This window comes from Corvus cornix, chromosome 18 (genome assembly GCF_000738735.6).
Source record: "Corvus cornix cornix isolate S_Up_H32 chromosome 18, ASM73873v5, whole genome shotgun sequence".
Taxonomy (NCBI): Eukaryota; Metazoa; Chordata; class Aves; order Passeriformes; family Corvidae; genus Corvus; species Corvus cornix.
Genome location: NC_046347.1, coordinates 2,052,625 through 2,071,742, shown reverse-complemented (window position 1 = coordinate 2,071,742; position 19,118 = coordinate 2,052,625). Strand labels below are relative to the sequence as shown.

At 45.2% G+C, this 19,118-nt stretch overlaps 1 protein-coding gene across 1 annotated transcript; it reads right to left on the bottom strand.

The window, feature by feature from the left end:
• Positions 1 to 1,691: 1,691 nt before the first annotated feature.
• LOC104695679 (myosin heavy chain, skeletal muscle, adult-like) lies at positions 1,692 to 19,023 on the bottom strand. Its single transcript, XM_039562325.1, has 39 exons — positions 18,839 to 19,023; positions 17,350 to 17,592; positions 17,121 to 17,264; positions 16,873 to 17,029; positions 16,282 to 16,309; positions 16,069 to 16,183; positions 15,891 to 15,983; positions 15,698 to 15,761; positions 15,503 to 15,601; positions 15,298 to 15,401; positions 15,073 to 15,211; positions 13,998 to 14,116; positions 13,748 to 13,897; positions 13,064 to 13,234; positions 12,214 to 12,523; positions 12,030 to 12,106; positions 10,334 to 10,421; positions 10,118 to 10,235; positions 9,727 to 9,850; positions 9,151 to 9,287; positions 8,802 to 9,057; positions 8,030 to 8,272; positions 7,754 to 7,930; positions 7,523 to 7,668; positions 7,345 to 7,435; positions 6,867 to 7,256; positions 6,509 to 6,635; positions 6,298 to 6,416; positions 5,834 to 6,030; positions 5,118 to 5,301; positions 4,866 to 5,031; positions 4,570 to 4,694; positions 4,072 to 4,380; positions 3,771 to 3,974; positions 3,365 to 3,490; positions 3,100 to 3,270; positions 2,908 to 3,012; positions 2,670 to 2,765; positions 1,692 to 1,985 (listed from the first exon to the last, which is right to left on the bottom strand). Exons 2-39 carry the CDS (start codon positions 17,554 to 17,556, stop codon positions 1,833 to 1,835), a joined length of 5,829 nt encoding a protein of 1,942 aa, XP_039418259.1. The 5' UTR covers positions 17,557 to 17,592; positions 18,839 to 19,023; the 3' UTR covers positions 1,692 to 1,832.
• Between the last annotated feature and the right edge of the window lie 95 nt (positions 19,024 to 19,118).

Genomic DNA, 19,118 nt, shown 5'->3' with positions numbered 1-19,118 from the left:
TCACTGACTCCCTGAAGTTAATGTTTGTACCAGCCATTACAGCTAACAGGGATAGTCACAGATTTTGTGTGCCATCTACACTCTACCCAGACCCACCCAAAGCTTTGGAGATGCCCTCAAGAGGCCTCAAGAGGAGCAGACAGCTACTAGGTGGGCTTGGGCAGGCAAAGGTTCACGCCAAGAGGCCCTGGCTGTAGTGACAGACCAATGCACACTGAGGCAAGGAGAAAGACTGCAGGGGATGAGGAGGGAGGAACAAGGTTAAGAGTCTGCCCAGGAGCCCTTGGGAAAAGTTGTGCAGTGTCATGAGAAGGGAGGAATAGTCTGGCATCTCTGCAAGGTGTTAGGTGGCTTTCTTAAGGTCTGTGATTGAAAGCTGAGGGCTGCTCCTAAAGAACCATCTCCCATTGCTCTCTGCAGACAACACCAGCAGGTTGTGCTCGTCAGTGCTTGCTAATGAAACTGGAATCAGGCTGGACTTCCCAGGAAGAGCTGCTGTGCTGGTGAGGCTGCACTTGGGAGCCAGGTAAGGTGAGAGCCCTTTGGATATTGCTGTCATGGGTGTAACAAACAAATGACAGAGTGGTCTGTTTCAATTTCCCTTCAGTGTGAGCATCTATATGGATGCAACGCCGCTGGCAGTGACTTCTGCAAGCTTAGACCAAGCAGACAGTGCCAATCCTTATCACTTCCCATCACCTCAGGGAGCTCCACAGGCAAGCTCTCCCTTGAAAACATTGTGATCCTGTTGGGCTCAATGCTCCATAGAGCACAAACGTCTGTTTCTGAATCCCAGCACTTCTACAGTCAACAACGGTAGAAGGTTGTGGACTGACACAACCTTACACATCACTGCCTACACTGGCCCCTGCTCCTTTGCTTCTTATTTCCTTTCCGTGCCAACTGCACTTCACACCCCAGTTGCTGCTAATGTGTTTCTTACTCACACCACACTGGTCTGTGTCAAGGACTTCGGCAATCTGGATTCAGCTGGTGTGGCTGACAGTGAAAGCTTCAGGGGTGACGAGGCTGATCTTTGGGTCGATGTGGTGAAGAGGTGTGTTGGAACCATGTGGTGTGTGAGAGCTGGGTGCTAAGGGAGAGTCCTGAGAGTCTTTCCAGCACAAGCCCCCAGGCAGGCTCAGCTTTTTGCCCATTCAAGAGAAACTGGCAGCAGCTGGTGGCAGCAGCTGAGGAAATCTAGGGTGAGGGAGATGGCACAATGTAGGGACACTGTTGGTGTGTTGTAACCATGCTCTCTGTGACTCAAATTGTCTCTGTCAAGGAACTGCCCATCCTTCACAGTGCAGTGCACTGCAGCTTCTGATGACTTACTCAGAGATTGCTGTTTAGGGTTTGTGAGGGCAAGCATCACAAACGAGAGTAGGGAAAGGAAAAAGGAAAAGGATCACCCTCTCTTGCCTCTCCCACGGGAAAGAAGCTGTGCTGATAGGACACTGGGAGAAGCAGTAGGAGGACTCAAAGGCACAAGCTGGACAAGGAGCTGCTGGAGACAGGAGAGAGCACAGGCTGGATTTTCAGGAGTCTCCACAGAAATGGCCGGCCGCTAAGTTACGGATCCTCAATCCAGCTCTGACACCAGCTTCTCCCTTCTCCCAGACAGGAAAAGTAAGGAAACTTCTTCTGCAATGCAATTGTCCAAGGAAAACAAAACCCAAAGAAAGCACTGGTCATGGGGTGTATGCAGAGGGATCTACAGTATTTATTCACTAGACACTGGGGGGGGGACAAAGACTCATGGCAGAAGGAAAGTGACCAAGAGGTTCACATTTTGTGCAGCCCTCAGGTCACTTTGCTGCCAAATGACATCCTCACTCTTCCTCTTCTATCCTCCTGTGGAACTCCCGGCTCTTTGCTCGGAGCTTGTTGACCTGTGACTCTGCAATGTCAGCCCGCTCCTCGGCTTCCTCCAGCTCGTGCTGGATCTTGCGGAACTTGGAGAGGTTGACATTGGACAGCTGCTCCTGGAAGGGAGAAGGAGCCAGTAGTAAGAAGGTTTGGGTTTGGGGTTGTTATTTCTCCTGTGCGTTGGCCTGGGCGAAATCACAAGCCCTCAAACTCCACCCACCACTGCTTATACAAAGTCCCACAGTGAGATTGAGGAGATCTCCTCAGAGTCCTTCTCACAAATCCCTTTAAGCAAAGCCAGAAGCCCTACTCTGTGCTGGGCTGTTTCCACAGTGAAGAACTCATGCTCAGACAATCATAAATTCAGGGGCTGCAGGACTTCCCTCGGGGCATCCCTGACTGCTGCATGCCTAGACACAGGCAAAGGCTCCCTGTACAATTACAGAATCATAATGCAAAGTGGTTTGGGAGGGGACTTCCAACACCTTCCCTGTCTGCTATCAAAACTCTAAAAGTAAGTTATTTTCAAAATTTCTTAAGACATTGTAGTACTGATATCAGTCATAAGACCCTTACAGGTTGCTTTGTTGCTCTAATGCAAAAAATGCTATGTGCATTTGCCCTCCTCTTTAGTCTTCTTGGTGACTCTTTGGCAAGTCTGTTTTATGACCCTTTCAGAGAATTTGAAGAACTCCATTATTGATGACTGGCATCTTCCAGCTTTCTTATATTTGTCTCCTCAATGGCCAGACTACCCTCTGGGAAAGTGGTTCTTGCCAAGCACTCAGAGGGATACTTACAGCCTCCTCAGACTGTCTCTTGTAGGATTTCACTTTCATTTGCAGCTTGTCCACCAGATCCTGCAGCCTGAGAATATTCTTCCTGTCTTCCTCAGACTAAAGTGGTTGGCAAAGAGGAAAGAGAGTCAATTCTTGGTGCTACATCACACAGGATTAACAATTGCCCTTGGCGATGGTGTGTGCAAAATGTGGCTTGCTGTGAGCAAACCCTGTCAGAGCAGGAGACCTCCTGCCTTACCTGGTAGGTCAGTTCCTTCACCCTCCGCTCGTACTTGCGCACACCCTTCACGGCTTCAGCGCTGCGCTTCTGCTCAGCATCAACCTCCCCTTCCAGCTCCCGCACCTGCAAGGACAAGCCCATCCCTGCAGCTTCCCTGGCAATGTCTCTCCAAGGACAGCCTCACTCACCCACAACCCCAGCCCTACACACCCTGGCCTCCAGCTTCTGGATCTGCTTCTTCCCTCCCTTCAGTGCCAGCTGCTCGGCCTCATCCAGACGAAGCTGCAGGTCCTTCACCGTCTGGTCCAGGTTCTTCTTCATCCTCTCCAGGTGGGCACTGGTGTCCTGCTCCTTCTTCAGCTCTTCTGCCATCATGGCCGCCTGATCAGAGCAAAAGGTCAAAGCCATTTTAGGACCGAAGATATTTTGGGAAGAGTGCATTCACCATCAGCAATGTCAGAAGTGTCCAACTCACATCTGTGATGGCCTTCTTGGCCTTCTCCTCAGCATTGCGGGCTTCCTGGATGGTATCCTCCATTTCACCCTGGATCTGGGCAATGTCTGTTTCCAGCTTCTTCTTGGTGTTGATCAAGCTCGTGTTCTGTGCAATGGGAAGGACACGGCAAGAGTTGGATTCTAAAACCTGCCATGATAAACCTTCTGCCTGAGCAAAGTCTTTCCCCTTCCAGCTTCCTACTCTTATTGTGGAAGTATTGTTACAATGGTTGTGTACAAAATGTCATGTGTGGCCTTGGGGGATGGATGCAAAGCACGCCTTTCCTTGCGGACAGCAGTAGAGAGGCCATTCTAGTACTGCTGGTGCTCTGGTAGGTTACAGCCCGGTGTCACTGCCAACTTGGCTGTTTGCTCCCTGCCCTGACCTGGGTATGGAGGAGCTGCACACGTTCAGTGGCATCCAGAAGCTCCTGCTCAGCCAATTTCCTCGACCGCTCCGTCTGCTCCAGGGCTGCCCGCAGCTCCTCAATTTCAGCCTGCAGCAGGTTTGCCCTGCGCTCCACCATGGCCACCTGCTCCTTCAGGTCCTCCTGTGTCCTGAGAGCATCATCCAGATGGATCTGGGTGTCCTGGAGAGACAAGAGAAATTACCAGGCGTCAGTGTTCACTTCCATGGCAAAAATGTCAGGGATCTCATTTCCCTTTCTGCAGCTTTGCTGAACAGACCTTGAGCACTCCCTGTGTATTTCTCAGGTTTTTCTGTGCCTCTGCAGCCACACGGTTGGCATGGCTGAGCTGGATCTCCATTTCATTCAGGTCTCCCTCCATCTTCTTCTTCAGCCTCAGGGCTTCATTCCTGCTCCTGATCTCAGCATCCAAGCTGCTCTGCAAGGACTCCACAATTCTGAGGTGGTTTCTCTTCATCTGGTCAATCTCCTCATCTTTCTCTGCTATCTTCCTGTCAATCTCAGACTTCACTTGGTTGAGCTCAAGCTGCAGGCGCAGGATCTTCCCCTCTTCATGTTCCAGGGAGGCCTGGGCAAGTGGACACAAACATTGATAACATTGATAAACCCTCTCCTTGCATTCTAGGGAGTGACAAAATATTTCCAGAGATCTCAGCTCTCTGCACTCCCCAGCCGGAACACAGGGGAACACATAGGGTCTTTTGAGGCCTATTTCCTCATTTATTTACTGCAGACACCACTGATTATGGCCACATACCTCAGCCTCCTCCAGAGCAGCCTGGATTTCAGATTTCTCCTGCTCAACCTGCTTCTTGACTTTCTCCAGCTCATGAATTGCCTTTCCTTGCTCAGCAATCTGCTCCGTGAGGTCAGAAATCTCCTCTGTGGAAACAAGGATCATTGGCATGGTCAGGCACAGAGCAGAATGGCAAGGGCCCTGTCCCACCAAGGTGACAGGCATCTTTGCAGACCTGCAGGCACAGACCCATGAACAATGGTGGTAATGGCTGATAGTGAGAAAGCCCAGTGAGGAGCAGAGGGCCAGGGACTTACGCTGCAGGTTCTTGTTCTCCCGCTTCATTGTTTCCAGGTGGTCCAAGGACTCCTCATAGGCATTCTTCATCTTGAACAGCTCCGTGCTCAGAGAGCGCGACTCCTTCTGCGAGGCCTCCAGCTCAGCCTGCGTTTCCTCATACTTCTGCTTCCATTCTGCCAGGATCTGAAGAGAAACGCGGTGTGAGTAGGGATGTGGCAGTCATGGGGGAATGCTCTGGCCAGGAGTCCTGGTGCTGGAGGCCAAAAGACCTTGTCAAAGTTCCTCTGCTTCTTATCCAGAGCAGCGCAGGCAGCATTGGATCTCTCCACGTCAATCATCAGGTCCTCCACTTCATTCTGCAGCCTCTGCTTTGTCTTTTCCAGGGAAGCACATTTGGCATTGACAGCCTCAACATGTTCCTCTGCATCCTGCAGGCGTTGTGCCAGCTTCTTCCTGTAAAGTGGTAAGCACAGTTCTTAATTGGAGATGAAACTGGATGTTGATTATCATATTCATCACAGCAATGTGATACTTTTTAGTACTTGGTCCTAATGCACACGTTTCAGAGCCTATCCCCACCAGTCTTTTTTTTTCTATTTCATTTCTCCAAGGTCTTCATGGAATAATAGAGTCACAGAATGGTTTTTGTTGGAGGGGACTTCAAAAACCCACTAGTTCCATGTCATGGGCAGTGACACCTTCCACTAGAATAAGTTTTTCCAAGCCCTGTCCAACCTGGCCTTGAACACTCCCAGGGATAGGGCAGCTACAGCTTCTCTGCAGTCTTGCTATCCCTCTGCATTTTGCACAATCCCATACATGTCCTTTCTCCTGCACTCTTTGTCACGTAGCCTGTTTTCCTTGTGTTTTTCTGTTTCATATAACTCCTCAACCTTCTGTTAGGCTTTTGCCTTTGAAAATCTCAGCGGTGTCTTTAAATTTCTGTTATTGCTGTATGCCAGTCTTCCACACAATGCTCACGTACTTGGCCTCCTCGAGCTCCTCCGTGCGCTGAATCGCGTCCGTCTCGTATTTGGTTCTCCACTGGGCCACTTCACTGTTGGCCTTGGACAGGGCGCGCTGCAGCTCCCCCTTGGCCTCCTGCTCCTCCTCATATTGTTCCCGGAGCAAGTCACAGTCGTGGCGAGCGGACTGCAGGGCGTGGGCCAGGGCGTTCTTGGCCTGGTGGTAAAAATATTGCAATAATGAGTAGGTGTTTCCTGGGAAATTTCTCTTACTGGAACTTACACGCTGATATACGTCCCAAAGAAATAGTAATTAACTGACTGCCTGATAAAAACATGAGAGTCCTCCACTGCAAGGGTCTAGACTGCATGAACTAAGGGGATGGTTTGAACTTCTAATTGGATCACCTTATGAAGTCTTGAACACTTCACGAAAACGTATTATGTCAAATATTTATTTCATATGTAACATAAATATCTTCACCTTTATCTCTTCTTCTAGTTGCCGCTTCAGTTCTTCAATCTGCTGGGTGAAAGCCTGCTTCCCTCTAGACAGCTGGGAAATTAAGGTATCTTTTTCCTCTACCTGGCGTCCATATTCACCTGAAAATTTGCAATTGAGAAAACATTTTAATAGCCAAGAGAGTAATTTATGGGGTTCTCCCATTTCCAAACTAGAGATGGAAGGGCTGTACCAGATTCTGTCTGCAGACGAGCTCTTTGAGCACTAAGATCGCTAATCATGCGCTGATTCTGCTCCTCCTTTGTTTTATATTCACTCAGCTGATCTTCCAGAGTGCGGCACATCTTCTCCAGATTTGCCTAGGTATGAATGGCACATGAGTAAATACCTTGATCCTGCCTTCTTTATAGCAGGAAAATATGACCAGAAGGTGCAGTTGACATATCTGGGGACTATGTACATATGGCCACAGTTATACACATAAGATTTGGAGGAGTCATTTACAATATAAACGGATAATAATTAAATAATATAAGATTAAATAAAAATACCACATTGCTATCAAATTCCTAATAAAAATAATGGTGTACCTTGGCTTTAGAGACAGACTCTATGTTACTGGCCAAGTCATCAATCTCCATCTTCATCTCACTCTTCTCCTTCTCCAGCTTCTGCTTCACGCGTTGCAGGTTGTCGATCTGCTCCCCCAGCTCAGCGGTGCTGTCCGCGTGCTTCTTGCGCAGGGCGGCAGCCGTGGCTTCGTGCTGCAGCGTGGCCTCTTCCAGGTCACGGCGCATCTTCTGGAATTCTGCCTCGCGCTTCTTGTTCATCTCAATCTGAGCTGCTGTCGCCCCTCCTGCTTCTTCCAGGCGCTCGCTGATCTCCTCCAGCTCCCTCGACAGGTCAGCCCGATGCTTCTCTGCTTTAGCGCGAGAGGTTCGCTCTGCCTCAATCTCCTCCTCCAGCTCCTCAATACGGGCCTGGAGAACAGCAGGGACCCTTCACACCCGTGCCCTCCTCCTGCCTGAGCTGAGCCTGAGCAAGGGAGGGGAAGGAACAGAGACTTGCCTGCAGCTCCTTGATCTTCTTCTGAAGTTGCATGCCCAGAAGTTGCTCATCCTCGATCTTGCTCTGGATCTGGCTGATTTCGAAGTCTTTCCTTTGGGCAAAGTGAACCGTGTTAGAGCTCAAAGAAATAACACAAGTGCTCCAGCCCAGCACTCAGGTGTCCCACAGCCACACTTACTTCTTCAGTTTCTCCTCCAGCTGCTGCTTATCATTCTCCAAATCCATGATGCTGTCCTGGGCCAGCTTCAGGTCTCCTTCCAGTTTCCTCTTAGCTCTCTCCAGGTCCATGCGCAGTTTCTTCTCTTGCTCCAGGGACCCTTCCAGCTAAACACAACAAGACCATCAGTGCTCTCCCAGCCAGGTCAGACTCCATACCTGTGCTGTTCCTGCTCTACATCTGTGTGCTTACATCGTCCACTTGCTGCTCCAGCTTGGTCTTGGCCTTGGTCAGTGTATTGACTTTGTCTTCTTCTGCCTGCAGGTCATCCAGGGTTTGCTGATGGGCCTCTTGGAGGGCTTTCTTCTCTTTTGTCAGCTTCACAATAGTCTCATCCAGGGCTGCCATCTCCTCCGTCAGGTTTTTCACCTTTGAGAAGAAAGGAGCAAGCACAGATAGAAAATGGTGCTTAAAACTATAAGAAGACAGGTCTTTTCTGGAGTGCGAGTGACAGGTTCTACCTCATACCTTGTTTTCGGTGGCGTGTTTTTCCTTCTCCACCTTGGCCAGTGTTAGCTCAAGGTCATCAATATCTTTCTTCAGCTCTGAACATTCATCCTCCAGTTTCCTCTTCTTGGCTGTCAGCTCAGCATTAATTTCCTCTTCATCCTCAGCCCTTTCAGTCACCTCCTTGACTTTGGCTTCCAGCTGGATTTTGGTTTTGATGAGCTGGTCACACCTTTCCTCAGCATCAGCCAAAGCATCAGCTTCCTGGTGGGGAGATGCCATTTTTAGGAATATGCTTTTTGAGGAAATATTAAGATACTTACTTTCATAGTTCAGAGTCCTGGATAGAGGTCTTGTAGTTTAAAATTTGATTCATGTTCCAAGAGATTGATATATAATATAGAATTGATTTTATATTGGTAGTTCTGAAACAGCCAGGTTTAAAAGCTAAAACCAAGTAAAATTCTTTTCAATCTATCTGAAGACATGAGTATCTGTATATTTGTGCAGGGTATTATCTCAAAATATCAATCATTGGAACAAATTGCATAAATTTGGGTTTAATCATAAGAATATCTCAGCATCCACCATAGAAAATTCTCACTCAAGTAATATTTTGACCACGGATACCTCACAGTCCTTACAGAAGCTAGATACACCTTAAGAGCACCACTTAAAGAATTACAATTGAACTGAACTAAATTGAAGTTTCTATGTGATTTGAAAATGTACTTATACATATCAACCTGATAGTCACGGTGGAATTAAGATAAAGCCCACTGGTGGTACTCACAGCCTGCACTTGGAGCTGCAGGTCATTTTTCTCCTGCACAAGTTTCACCATTTTCTCCTCCAGCTCCTTCCGCTTTGCCTCAGACTTTGCAAGCTCTTCCTTGGTTTTCTCAAACTCTTGTTTCATGTTGGCCATCTCCTTCTCAGACTCTGCACTCTTCAGCAAGGGCTTGATCTTGAAGAACAGCTTCATCCATGGCCAGTGTTTGACATTCATGAATGCACGGATGTTGTACTGGATGCAGAAGATGGACTCCCTGAAAGATAAGTCAAATTAATATTCAGTATTTATACCATGATGACACAGTAATAAGCCAAGTACAGTGAACCTAATTTGAAGAGAAGTCTACCTCCTCTCCACCATTCTCTGGTACTCCACTCTCATCAGGAAGCCCCTGCACCTGGCCTGGGTGCGGGTGATGAGCTGTGCCAGCTTCTCGTCCCTCATCTCTTCCAAGAGGCCCACCAGCCCAGCTTTGAAGAACACCTTAGGTAAGAACATGAAAAGAGGTGCAGCATCTGTACTTGTTCAGTGTAACCTGGTGCCCTTCCCCCCATGACAAACACCACGGAAGTTAAGAGCAAAACCACAAAGAATATATGTAGTGGCAGACACTCTTTTATAACTCCAAGCTTCTGGTTACTTGCAGTTGAGAAACTATAATAGCCGGACATTTTTCTGTTATTTTTATTCACTCTTGATTCTTTTATTCTACAACTTTGTCTTAAATTAGGAACTCAATTAACCCTTAATGAAATCATCCTATTTCAGTTTATTCAATTGTTAAGTAAGCAAGAATTTTGTTGATTTATTTTATACTATTTCTTATACCCTATTGGACCATTTCACATACTATCTGGAGTATCTGAGTATCAAGCCATGCAAACCAAAACCACTTAGTATTTGAAGCAGACAGATTTTGTACCTTAGTGTGACCAAATTTGTATTGAGTATGGTCTATATCAATTGATCCAAGGAGTTTCTCACATGCCTTCTTGCTGTCAATGAACTGTCCCTCTGGGATAGCACTGGCATTTAATACTTTGTATCTGAGGAAGAAAAATGGAAGGACTTGCTTTGAACTCCATGATGTTAAGGGTCTTTTCCAACCTAAGTGATTCTATGAATATGAAGAGGTCTGTTGTTGAGACCAGCTGGCACGTACATGGAAAGGAAGAGTCTTAAGAACAGTTGAGAACAAACAGCACTTGCTAAACTGAAACTTTAGAGACAGTTTTAGGCACAGGAGGGAGAGGTTAGATTTTAAAAGCTATTTAAGATAGACAAAGTGATCCAGTAAGAGGATGAAGTCTGACCTCTGTTTAAAATCTGCATACAGGACTCTGTTGGGAAATCCTTTCCTGCAAATCCTGATCCCTTCCAGCACGCCGTTACAGCGCAGCTGATGCAGCACCAGCTCGTGCTCCATGGCACCTGGCAATGCAGAGCACAAATACATGCCATGTTCTGGAATACAGTGGGGAAGAGCTGCACCATGCTGAAAACCTTCAATATATACGTAAGTCTCTTACCAGGTGTTTTAGTTTCATTTGGGATGATGCACCGTACAAAATGGGGGTGGGTGCTTCTCAGGTTGGTCATCAGCTTGTTTAAATTCTCCTGGGAGAGTCATTAAGAAAAGCTGATATTAGCAAATGTAATTTCTGCTGTAAGCATCAAGTCCTCTGAAATGAGATACCATACAAAAATTAGCAGAACCCTGAACTGAAGCTCTCTGCACCAGTTTTTCTGACTTTCCACAGATCTTTGCTGTTATTAACTTAGAGTATAAAGTTCTTCGGAGTAATCTGTAGAAAATATTGTTCTCTTAAACATACAATTTTAATACATTTCACTGACTCTAGTGGAATGCCTTCATTAGAAAGGATATCCATTTTCCATTGGATGTTCCCACTGTGAGGCAGTGTGAAGCATTCTGCAGTAGGCATTTAGGCTGGGTCATATGGAGCACACTACATAGAACCTTTGTGTTTTCCCTACTGAAAGCAAAAGGAACAGAACCAACAAGCTGAGTTTTAAATTTCTAGATTATAGATTTATCTTGTAGGGTAGGGTGACATGAATCCCAGCCTTGTTTTATAATTGATATTTGTATACTTATTTATTAAAAAATATTGCCTGTAATTAGTAGAGGGAAGCAGATGTCTCTAGAGGACATCTCAAAGCATGTAAATGAAGCAGACAAAACTTTTAGATGTCTAAACACTGTCATGTCTGAACAAGAGAGATAGTGGAAATTCGAAAATATAACAGAAATGCAACCCAAATGCACCCAAAAATATTTCTCCTACAATATTACTTCTTAAAATCTTATGACCTTGAAACATAGGCTTTTTGCATTATTTTTGAATTATACAGACCCTGCAGCTATGATTATTCACCCAGAGGGTGGTGGGGCGCTGAACAGGCTCCCCAGGGAATGGTCATGGCCCCAAGGCTGCCAGAGCTCAAGGAGTATTTGGACAATGCTCTCAGGGATGCACAGGGTGGGATTGTTGGGGCGTCTGTGCAGGGCCAGGAGTTGGACTTGATCAATGATCAGCATATTCTATGATTCTTTTTCTTGGGGCATATACACACATGCCCATATCCTTTTTCAGAGCACTGGCTGTCAGGTGATGAAGAAAATCTGTAGAAGAAATTAATCTATATAAAGAAGGGCATCCTAAATGAAGGACCAAAAGGGTAATACCTCAGGAGACAGTAGGTATTTCACCTGGCAGAAGTGCATGTCAGGCAGCAAAACTTGGTTATGACAAAGAACTGTCAAGTATCTGACATCTTAAAAATGTATAACCCAAGCAATGATGGCATTTCAAGTGTAAGAAATTGATCCTTGAGTTAGGGAGGAAAACTAGAGATACACATGGAGCAAACAGGTCAACAGTGGGCAGAATGTTGTTAGATGGATTTAAAAGGTTCTGAAGAAAGAGATGTGCACCTGTAGCCATATTTTAAATGTATTTTAGAAGTATTCTATATGACGTATTTCCATCTGGAAGCATCATTCTGAGACAAGTGAACAAATGGAAAAGCTGTGCATTCTGTGAAATGAAGTACAAGTAGAATAACTGGATTTATTCCTAGCAGAATATGGCCCAAGAACTTCAGAATCTTTTAACAGAACTGAGCCAAAATAAGACTAGCCATAGTCATTAGTGGGTTTACTCCTTGTCTTAAGAAGAAATAGTGAATTCTCTACTATACCCGAAAAAGAGCTGAGACAGTCTGGAAGGAAGAACCCTTCTTCTTGCCACCTTTCTTGCCACCAGCACCTGCCTCAGCTAAATCAAAAATAAATAAAACAGATTTTAGATTTTTTTCTTTTGCTGTCTTTGATTCCTTTTTGTAAGCTAAACATCAGTGAGAACCTGGGATTCAAAGAACCAACCTGAATCTGGTCCACCATAGTTGGCAAAGAGTAAAGCCAGGGTCTTCACAGATGATTTCTGGTACAGCCCAATGACAGTTTCATTCAGAGGGTCCTTGTTCTTCTCCAGCCAGTTAGTGATGTTGTAGTCCACTGTGCCAGCATAGTGCACCAGGGAGAAGTGGGCTTCAGTCTTGCCTTTGGTAGGTTTTGGCTTCTGGAAGTTGCTGGATTTGCCCAGGTGCTGGTCATAGAGCTTGTTCTTGAAAGAGGTGTCAGTTGCCTTGGGGAACATGCACTCCTCTTCCAGGATGGAGAAGATGCCCATGGGCTGGGAGAAATCACAAGGGAGACAGATTGTAATTTAGCTTTCAGGGCAATAATGGCCTTCACCTAGGCACAGTAATGGAACATAGATTGAGATACACATCAGAAAATATTATTATTTAATTACATTTTCTTCTAAAAAATAGGATTGATTACATTGATACTTGTATTCTGTAACACAAAATAACTCATAAAAGAAATAGAAATTTTTTGGTTTTGTGTTGAGAATGTGCTTTTCAGAGAACTACCTTCTTATTCAGTGGAACTCAGAGCACACACAGATGTGTTGGCTACACTGAGTTTGAGCCAACAGTACACCATTGCAGCAAAGCCACCAACTCATCCTCAGCTACACTGTGCTGCTAACAGCTCAAGGGAGTTGATCCTTCCCCTCTACTCAGCTCTGAGAAGAACATTTGAGTGCTGTTCCAGCTCTTGACTACCCAATGCAAGAGAAACCTGAACCTAGAAGATCCCTTTGGAAAACGAGAGCAAGTAATTACAGGGATTCCATGCGTGTAACTGGTTTGGACAGGAAGGATACCTTCTCAATGAGCTCAATGCAGGCAGCCAGGTCCATGCCAAAGTCAATGAATGTCCATTCAATTCCCTCCTTCTTGTACTCCTCCTGCTCCAGCACGAACATGTGGTGGTTGAAGAACTGTTGCAGTTTCTCATTGGTGAAGTTGATGCACAGCTGCTCAAAGCTGTTAAACTTGAAATAAAATAAGAAAGATGCATGTTTGAAGATGCAGCAATAATTGCAAGACCTCATCTTTAAAACTAAGGAATGCAGTTAACTTGACTTCCCATGCATTTCTTCAGCCTGTTTTATGATATTATGAAAAAGAGAAGGGCATGAAATTAAGTGTCCACAAGGAAATTTTTTTTATTGACAAAATTCAAAAGATAAATTATATTTCCCATCTAAAATGAGACCAAGTTATAGAGAAAAAACCCCAAGCTTAGGACTATCATGATAGACGTATTTTTATGCTGTCTTGTCCCTGATCATATAAACAATGAACTTTTTTGATTGGACCATTCTGTACCTTTGAGTTTGCACATCTTGAAATAGGACAAGTCCTTTGAAAGGTTATTCTTTTACTTAAAGAAGACAAATAGCAATAATCATGTGATGATACTATGTTTTCTTTAAAAATGTGTCTCAAATTGATCATAACATTCAGTTGTCACTTCCAAATAGCTCTTACCAAATCTTACTTACATCAAAGATCTCAAAGCCAGCAATGTCCAGGACACCAATGAAGTACTGCCTGGGCAGCTTTGTATCCAGCTGTTCATTGATGCGAATAACCATCCACAAGAACATCCTCTCATAGACAGCCTTTGCCAGGGCACCCACTGCATTGTGCACCTACAGGAAAAGAAAACACCTGGAGTTACCATAAAGGGCAGAGGAGAACCAAAAAGATATTCATTCTATATATGATTACAGGTTACAGCATGTTTCTTACCTGCTGTGCCGTTTGGCCCTTGGTCACGTATTCATTCCCCACCTTGACTCGGGGGTAGCAGAGGGCCTTGAGCATGTCAGCTGAGTTCAGACCCATCAGGTAGGCAGCCTTGTCAGCCACTGAAAAGCCAGAAGAAGAGGGAAGAATTTTATGTCCAAAAGGTTTTGAATCCTGGAGCATTCCCTAAAGGCTGAAGGGTTCAGATTTCCGTTCTTTGAAAACTTTTGATAGACTCTCGTAGAGGGAATCTTTGTAACATCACTCTTGCCATTATGCATATTGAGCTTTTCTAAAAGAATTTCTGTTTGAAATTCTTCACTGCAGCATGCAGAAAGTAATGAAGTTTTCAAAAATCTCCTGCCACAAAACTAAAAACTGAAGCTTGCTAGTCTGACTGTGCATAGCACACACGCAGCTCAGGAGCTGCAGTGACAGCAATCAGGTACTGATCTACATTCAGGTGATCAAAACCACACAATAGTTAGAGTGGAACACAGAGACAATATTTCTGTTCTCCTTCAGATCCACAGCCTACAACCATTTCTGAGCTTTTGTTTCTAATGTCCCATAAAACTCGTTGGGCTTCATCCTGTTACTAGTGGTGCTCCCCACCTGCCTTGTCCTTTAACAAGAGGAGGCATTGCTCACAGAACTGAAGACAGGGGTTGTAGGTCCGGTGCCAACAAAGGAATGAAATAACACTTCTCACAGCTGACTTCCCTGAGCATCTGATAGGTGAAGGCTCATGGGAATGTGGTTCCCTACCATGTTAGAACTGAATCAGTGGGCTGTTTCACAATCACAAGCCATATTCCAGCAAAGGTGTGACTAAAGGAACATCCGTAACTCCTGAATTCTTGAAAGAGTATGAAGATCAGTTTAAAGTATTAATTGTTCATAGCATGAGTTACGTAAATCCTGAGATCAGGTAACTTGATGTACTGAGGACAAGGGATAGTTGTTTTTTTCTGGATGACTGTTTTCCTTGGGACCTAAAGTCCAACAGTGACCAACTGTTGCTGTCTTCCACATGCATAGTAGCTCACAGAGGGTTAATTATTGAGTTTGATAATACCTTCTGTGCCTTCAGGCTCTGCTTGCTCCTCTCTTGGTTTCTGCTTGAACTTCAGATTCCCGTAGTGCATGACAGCCCCTGTCAGCTTGTAGATGGCTGTTTTCTCATCTGGAGTGAAGCCCAGGATGTCAATGGCACTCTGGTAATACAATGAGCAAAGTGAAATATTTGCATGTTTTCTGATGTATGACTTGTGACTGTTCACCTGTTCTGTACATTACTTACATCTGTCGCCATCAACTCCTCCTTGTCATCAATGCTGGGAACAGTGATCTCCCCTTGACTCACAAAAGGGTAGTCATATGGGTTGGTAGTGATGAGGAGCATTTCTGAAAACAAATGTGTTCGTGGGTTAAATTTAATTCATCTTGTAATATAGTTGACTGTTGCTCAGAGATCTTCCTGTCAAAAGCTCAGTGATATCTCCTACCAATTAGCTCCGGCTTCTTATTGGACGTGATCTGATAAAAGATGTGGTAGCTTCTTTCCGCCTTGAGCTGGAAAGTGACTCTGGACTTCTCCAGCAGATCTGCCCAGGGAGGTAGAAAGAGTTAGGCACTTGTGGCAATGTACATGGAGGTGGGAATTTGGGAAGGGATGGGAGCAGTCCAGGAGAATCTCTTACAAGTTTCAATGTCAGCAGAAGCCAGCTTGCCTGTGGCACCAAAGTGGATTCTGATGAATTTGCCCTGTTAAGCAGAAGCAGCAGCAGGTCAGCCTGGATGTGTTCTGCTGGCATCTCCTTTGCATGAAGAACTGCTCAGGCACCATGTATCTTACCAGTGGGGGGAGAGATTTTACACAAAGCAACCACTTACAAAGCGTGAGGAGTTGTCGTTCCTCACGGTCTTGGCGTTTCCAAAGGCCTCCAGCAGTGGGTTGGCGCTGATGATTTGATCCTCAAGCGTTCCCTGCAGGGAGAGAATTATTCAGTGACTGTGTTTAGTTGACAGGGCAATGACAGGCCACATGTTCAGTCTGTTCTTCCCAACTCACCTGCATTTTGCCTGATGACTTGTCCTCCTTCTTCTTCTCTCCACTGGCTGCAATTGTTGCAAAGTACTGGATGACACGCTTTGTGTTTACAGTCTTCCCAGCACCGGATTCTCCGCTGTCAGAGCCAAGAGAGAAGCAGAGGGTGCGTGGTCAGGCAGGAGGTCCCCTGGCACCGGGCAGCCCCGCAGGGACCCGCGCAGGGGCTGTACGTACGTGATCAGGATGGACTGGTTCTCCCGATCTGTGAAAGCGGAACAAGGGAAGGTGTGTTAGCAGCTGACCCGGGTAATGCTAAGCTGAATGAGAAGTAAAACTACAAACCAAAGCTGGGGATTCTTCAGAAAGTCCAAGACTACCCAATTCCCTTCTATGTTCTAACAGTATTAAGCATAAGCCCAAATGGATATATTGAACCATCAGAGTCGTCTGGACCTGAGACAAGCTATGTATCACTTGCCCTTCACACAATTCTCCTCAAGAAATGAAACCAAAGTACCTACCCAATTTCAAAATACAAGAAATAATAACTTTCCTTTCTTATCAGTGAAAAAATGTAGAAAACCGACTCCAGTACTATTTTTGCAGTAGGAGAGTGTAGAATTTTGTACAATAAAGTACAAATAATTCACTGTGTTAAGTCCGTGAATGCTCCTACGTCAGTTTCACTTGAAATTATTTGCTACATAAATCGACCAAGTTCACAGTCATGCAGCTTTCTGGTGGTTCCAGCTGGCTTGTCACATGCTCCAGTGAGATCAGCAGGGCTTTTTGGTTAGATTGCTGTGAGAGAGGCCAAACACTCACCAGTCAGCATGAACTGATAGGCGTTGTCAGAGATGGAGAAGATGTGTGGAGGGGCCTCCTGGCGCTTCTTGCCTCGGTAGGCCAACACCACCTCCGGGTTGTACACCGGCAGCCACTTGTAGGGGTTGACGGTGACGCAGAAGAGACCCGAGTAGGTCTGCAAGGAAGGGACACAGCACGTTGGCTTCCCCTGAGCCTGGCCCAGCACTTCCTGCCGCTGCCCAAAGGAAGCTGCTGCTGCCACTTACGTAGATCATCCAGGCTGCGTAACGCTCTTTGAGGTTGTACAGCACAGCGGGTTCGTGGAGGTGGGTCATCATGGCCATGTCCTCGATTTTATCGTACTTGGGAGGGTTCATGGCGAAGATTTGATCATCCTTCACGGTCAGGGTCTGTCAGAGGGAGAAGGATATACGTGTCAGCTAAGAATCCAGAGCAGGGATCAAATGTTGTCCTTCAGTCTTGCTTTTCACTCACCTCTCCCGCTTCAGTTTTGACAGTGACTTTGCCCGATTCCCTGCTTGTGATTGTCCCTTTCACAAAGGATTCTTTGGGATGAGCCACAAAGACAGATGTCTTGGCATCAAAAGGTTTGTTCTGGGCGGCAATTCTCTCCTTTTCCGACTTTCGGAGGTAAGGAGCCGCCTCCCCAAAGACAGCCATCTCAGCATCTCCAGAGGCCATGTCTGCACTTTACTGAGGATATGTCAGCAGACAACTCTGAGGAGAAAAAATATGATACTGATTATTTATTCTATAAGATTTGGGAAAATTTTAACCTGTGTCTCTTCATACTCTGGGTATTTTAACATGAGATAACTCGAAGTTTAATTTTATGTCAACTTAGAAAGTAAGAGGCTTTCATGGATGTAGTCTAGGTCTTCAAATGTTCATTAATGACCTTTTCAGAGCTGTGGATTTGGTGCTTTAAGAATACTGTGCCTGTAAGACAAGAGTGAATTTGTTGAAAAAGTTTCACTAAGATCACTATTAGGAATGGAAACAGAAGAATTCGTTAAAAGGATGAACAGTGAAATTAAACTACTGAAAAGCTATAGAGTAGGTGACCTACAGTCTTGGAAAACAATAAATCTGTGGGGCATTTACTTATTAAATGATAATGGAAGGGTAGTGGGTAATTAATAAATTTTGCTAATGAAGTTGTCCACTGAAAAAAAAAAAGTAGTGCAGGCTTTGTGACCTTTTAATATTCTGCCACAATTTAATTTGCTCTATGCATCTGTCACCCTTCACTACAGTACCTAAATAATTTCAGTCCCAAAGTTCTGACTTAGGTGAAATAAAATTCAAGCATTGAAATTGGAATTTCCAAGGCTATATTAAGATCCCAAATAAATACTTACTGAAAAAAATCTAGGAACACATGAATTCTCAAAAGTTTAAAAAGTTTAAAAAAAAAGTATTTCTTCAAATGATTTATTAAACGTACCCAAATTTAGCCAACTGCACTTGAAAATCCTCTAGCTACTTTAGTAAAATTTATTCCCTCTTTATTCTTTAGGTAATAAATATATTTTTTGTCTGGAGTAAGAAAATGGGTAACTAAGAAAGCTGAGAATTCTGGCACTTAACAAAGGGGGTTAGAAGTTCTGTATGTTCAGATGATTTAATAATGAATATATATTCTTAGGCAGAATACAGGATTTTACTTTTTTTTCCTGCTGTGCTTATCTGGTCCCATCCTCCTCCTGCCATAGCAAAGATGGGAAGGCAGCACACCTTGATTTATGTAAGGTCAGTTAAGCAGAAGTGAAGATTTTCCCCGTGGGGATTTTCTGTTCTGTCATCAGTGGTCAGAGGCTTCAAACGTAGCCTTTGGGCACCCTCACCACTTTCTACTGCAGTCCCACCAGGTTTGCATATAGGGTGAACCAGTGAGCATTCCTGACACCCCACCCAAAAGGATCTGTCTCTGTCCCTAAAAATCAGTAAATCAGGTTCTTACCTCTCGTGACACCAGATGTGTGGCTTGTGGGCTGGCAGCTGGTCAGTACTGTAAAACAGAAATGGCAGTTCCCAAATTGCTGCTGCACAGAAATCAAGAGTGAAAACATGCAGGTGCCTTGAAAACTGATTTATAATGGAGTCCCCTCCTGGACAGGAGCACCAGAGGCAGCAGGACTGTTGTGGCACATTAGGCTGCCATCCCCTTCCTGCCAGCCTGCAGACCCCATGCTCTTACCTTGGAGCTTTCTGTGGAGCCAGGGCAGACGTCTTGCAGGGAC

Excerpts from the sequence above, each read along its gene's own strand:
- LOC104695679 (XM_039562325.1), bottom strand. The coding sequence starts at position 17,556 with ATGGCCTCTGGAGATGCTGAGATGGCTGTCTTTGGGGAGGCGGCTCCT. Across the intron at positions 15,984-16,068 it reads AGTCATCAGGCAAAATGCAG|GGAACGCTTGAGGATCAAAT; the intron begins GTGAGTTGGGAA and ends CTCTCCCTGCAG. Across the intron at positions 4,381-4,569 it reads CTGCTCTGGAGGAGGCTGAG|GCCTCCCTGGAACATGAAGA; the intron begins GTATGTGGCCAT and ends CCACTTGCCCAG.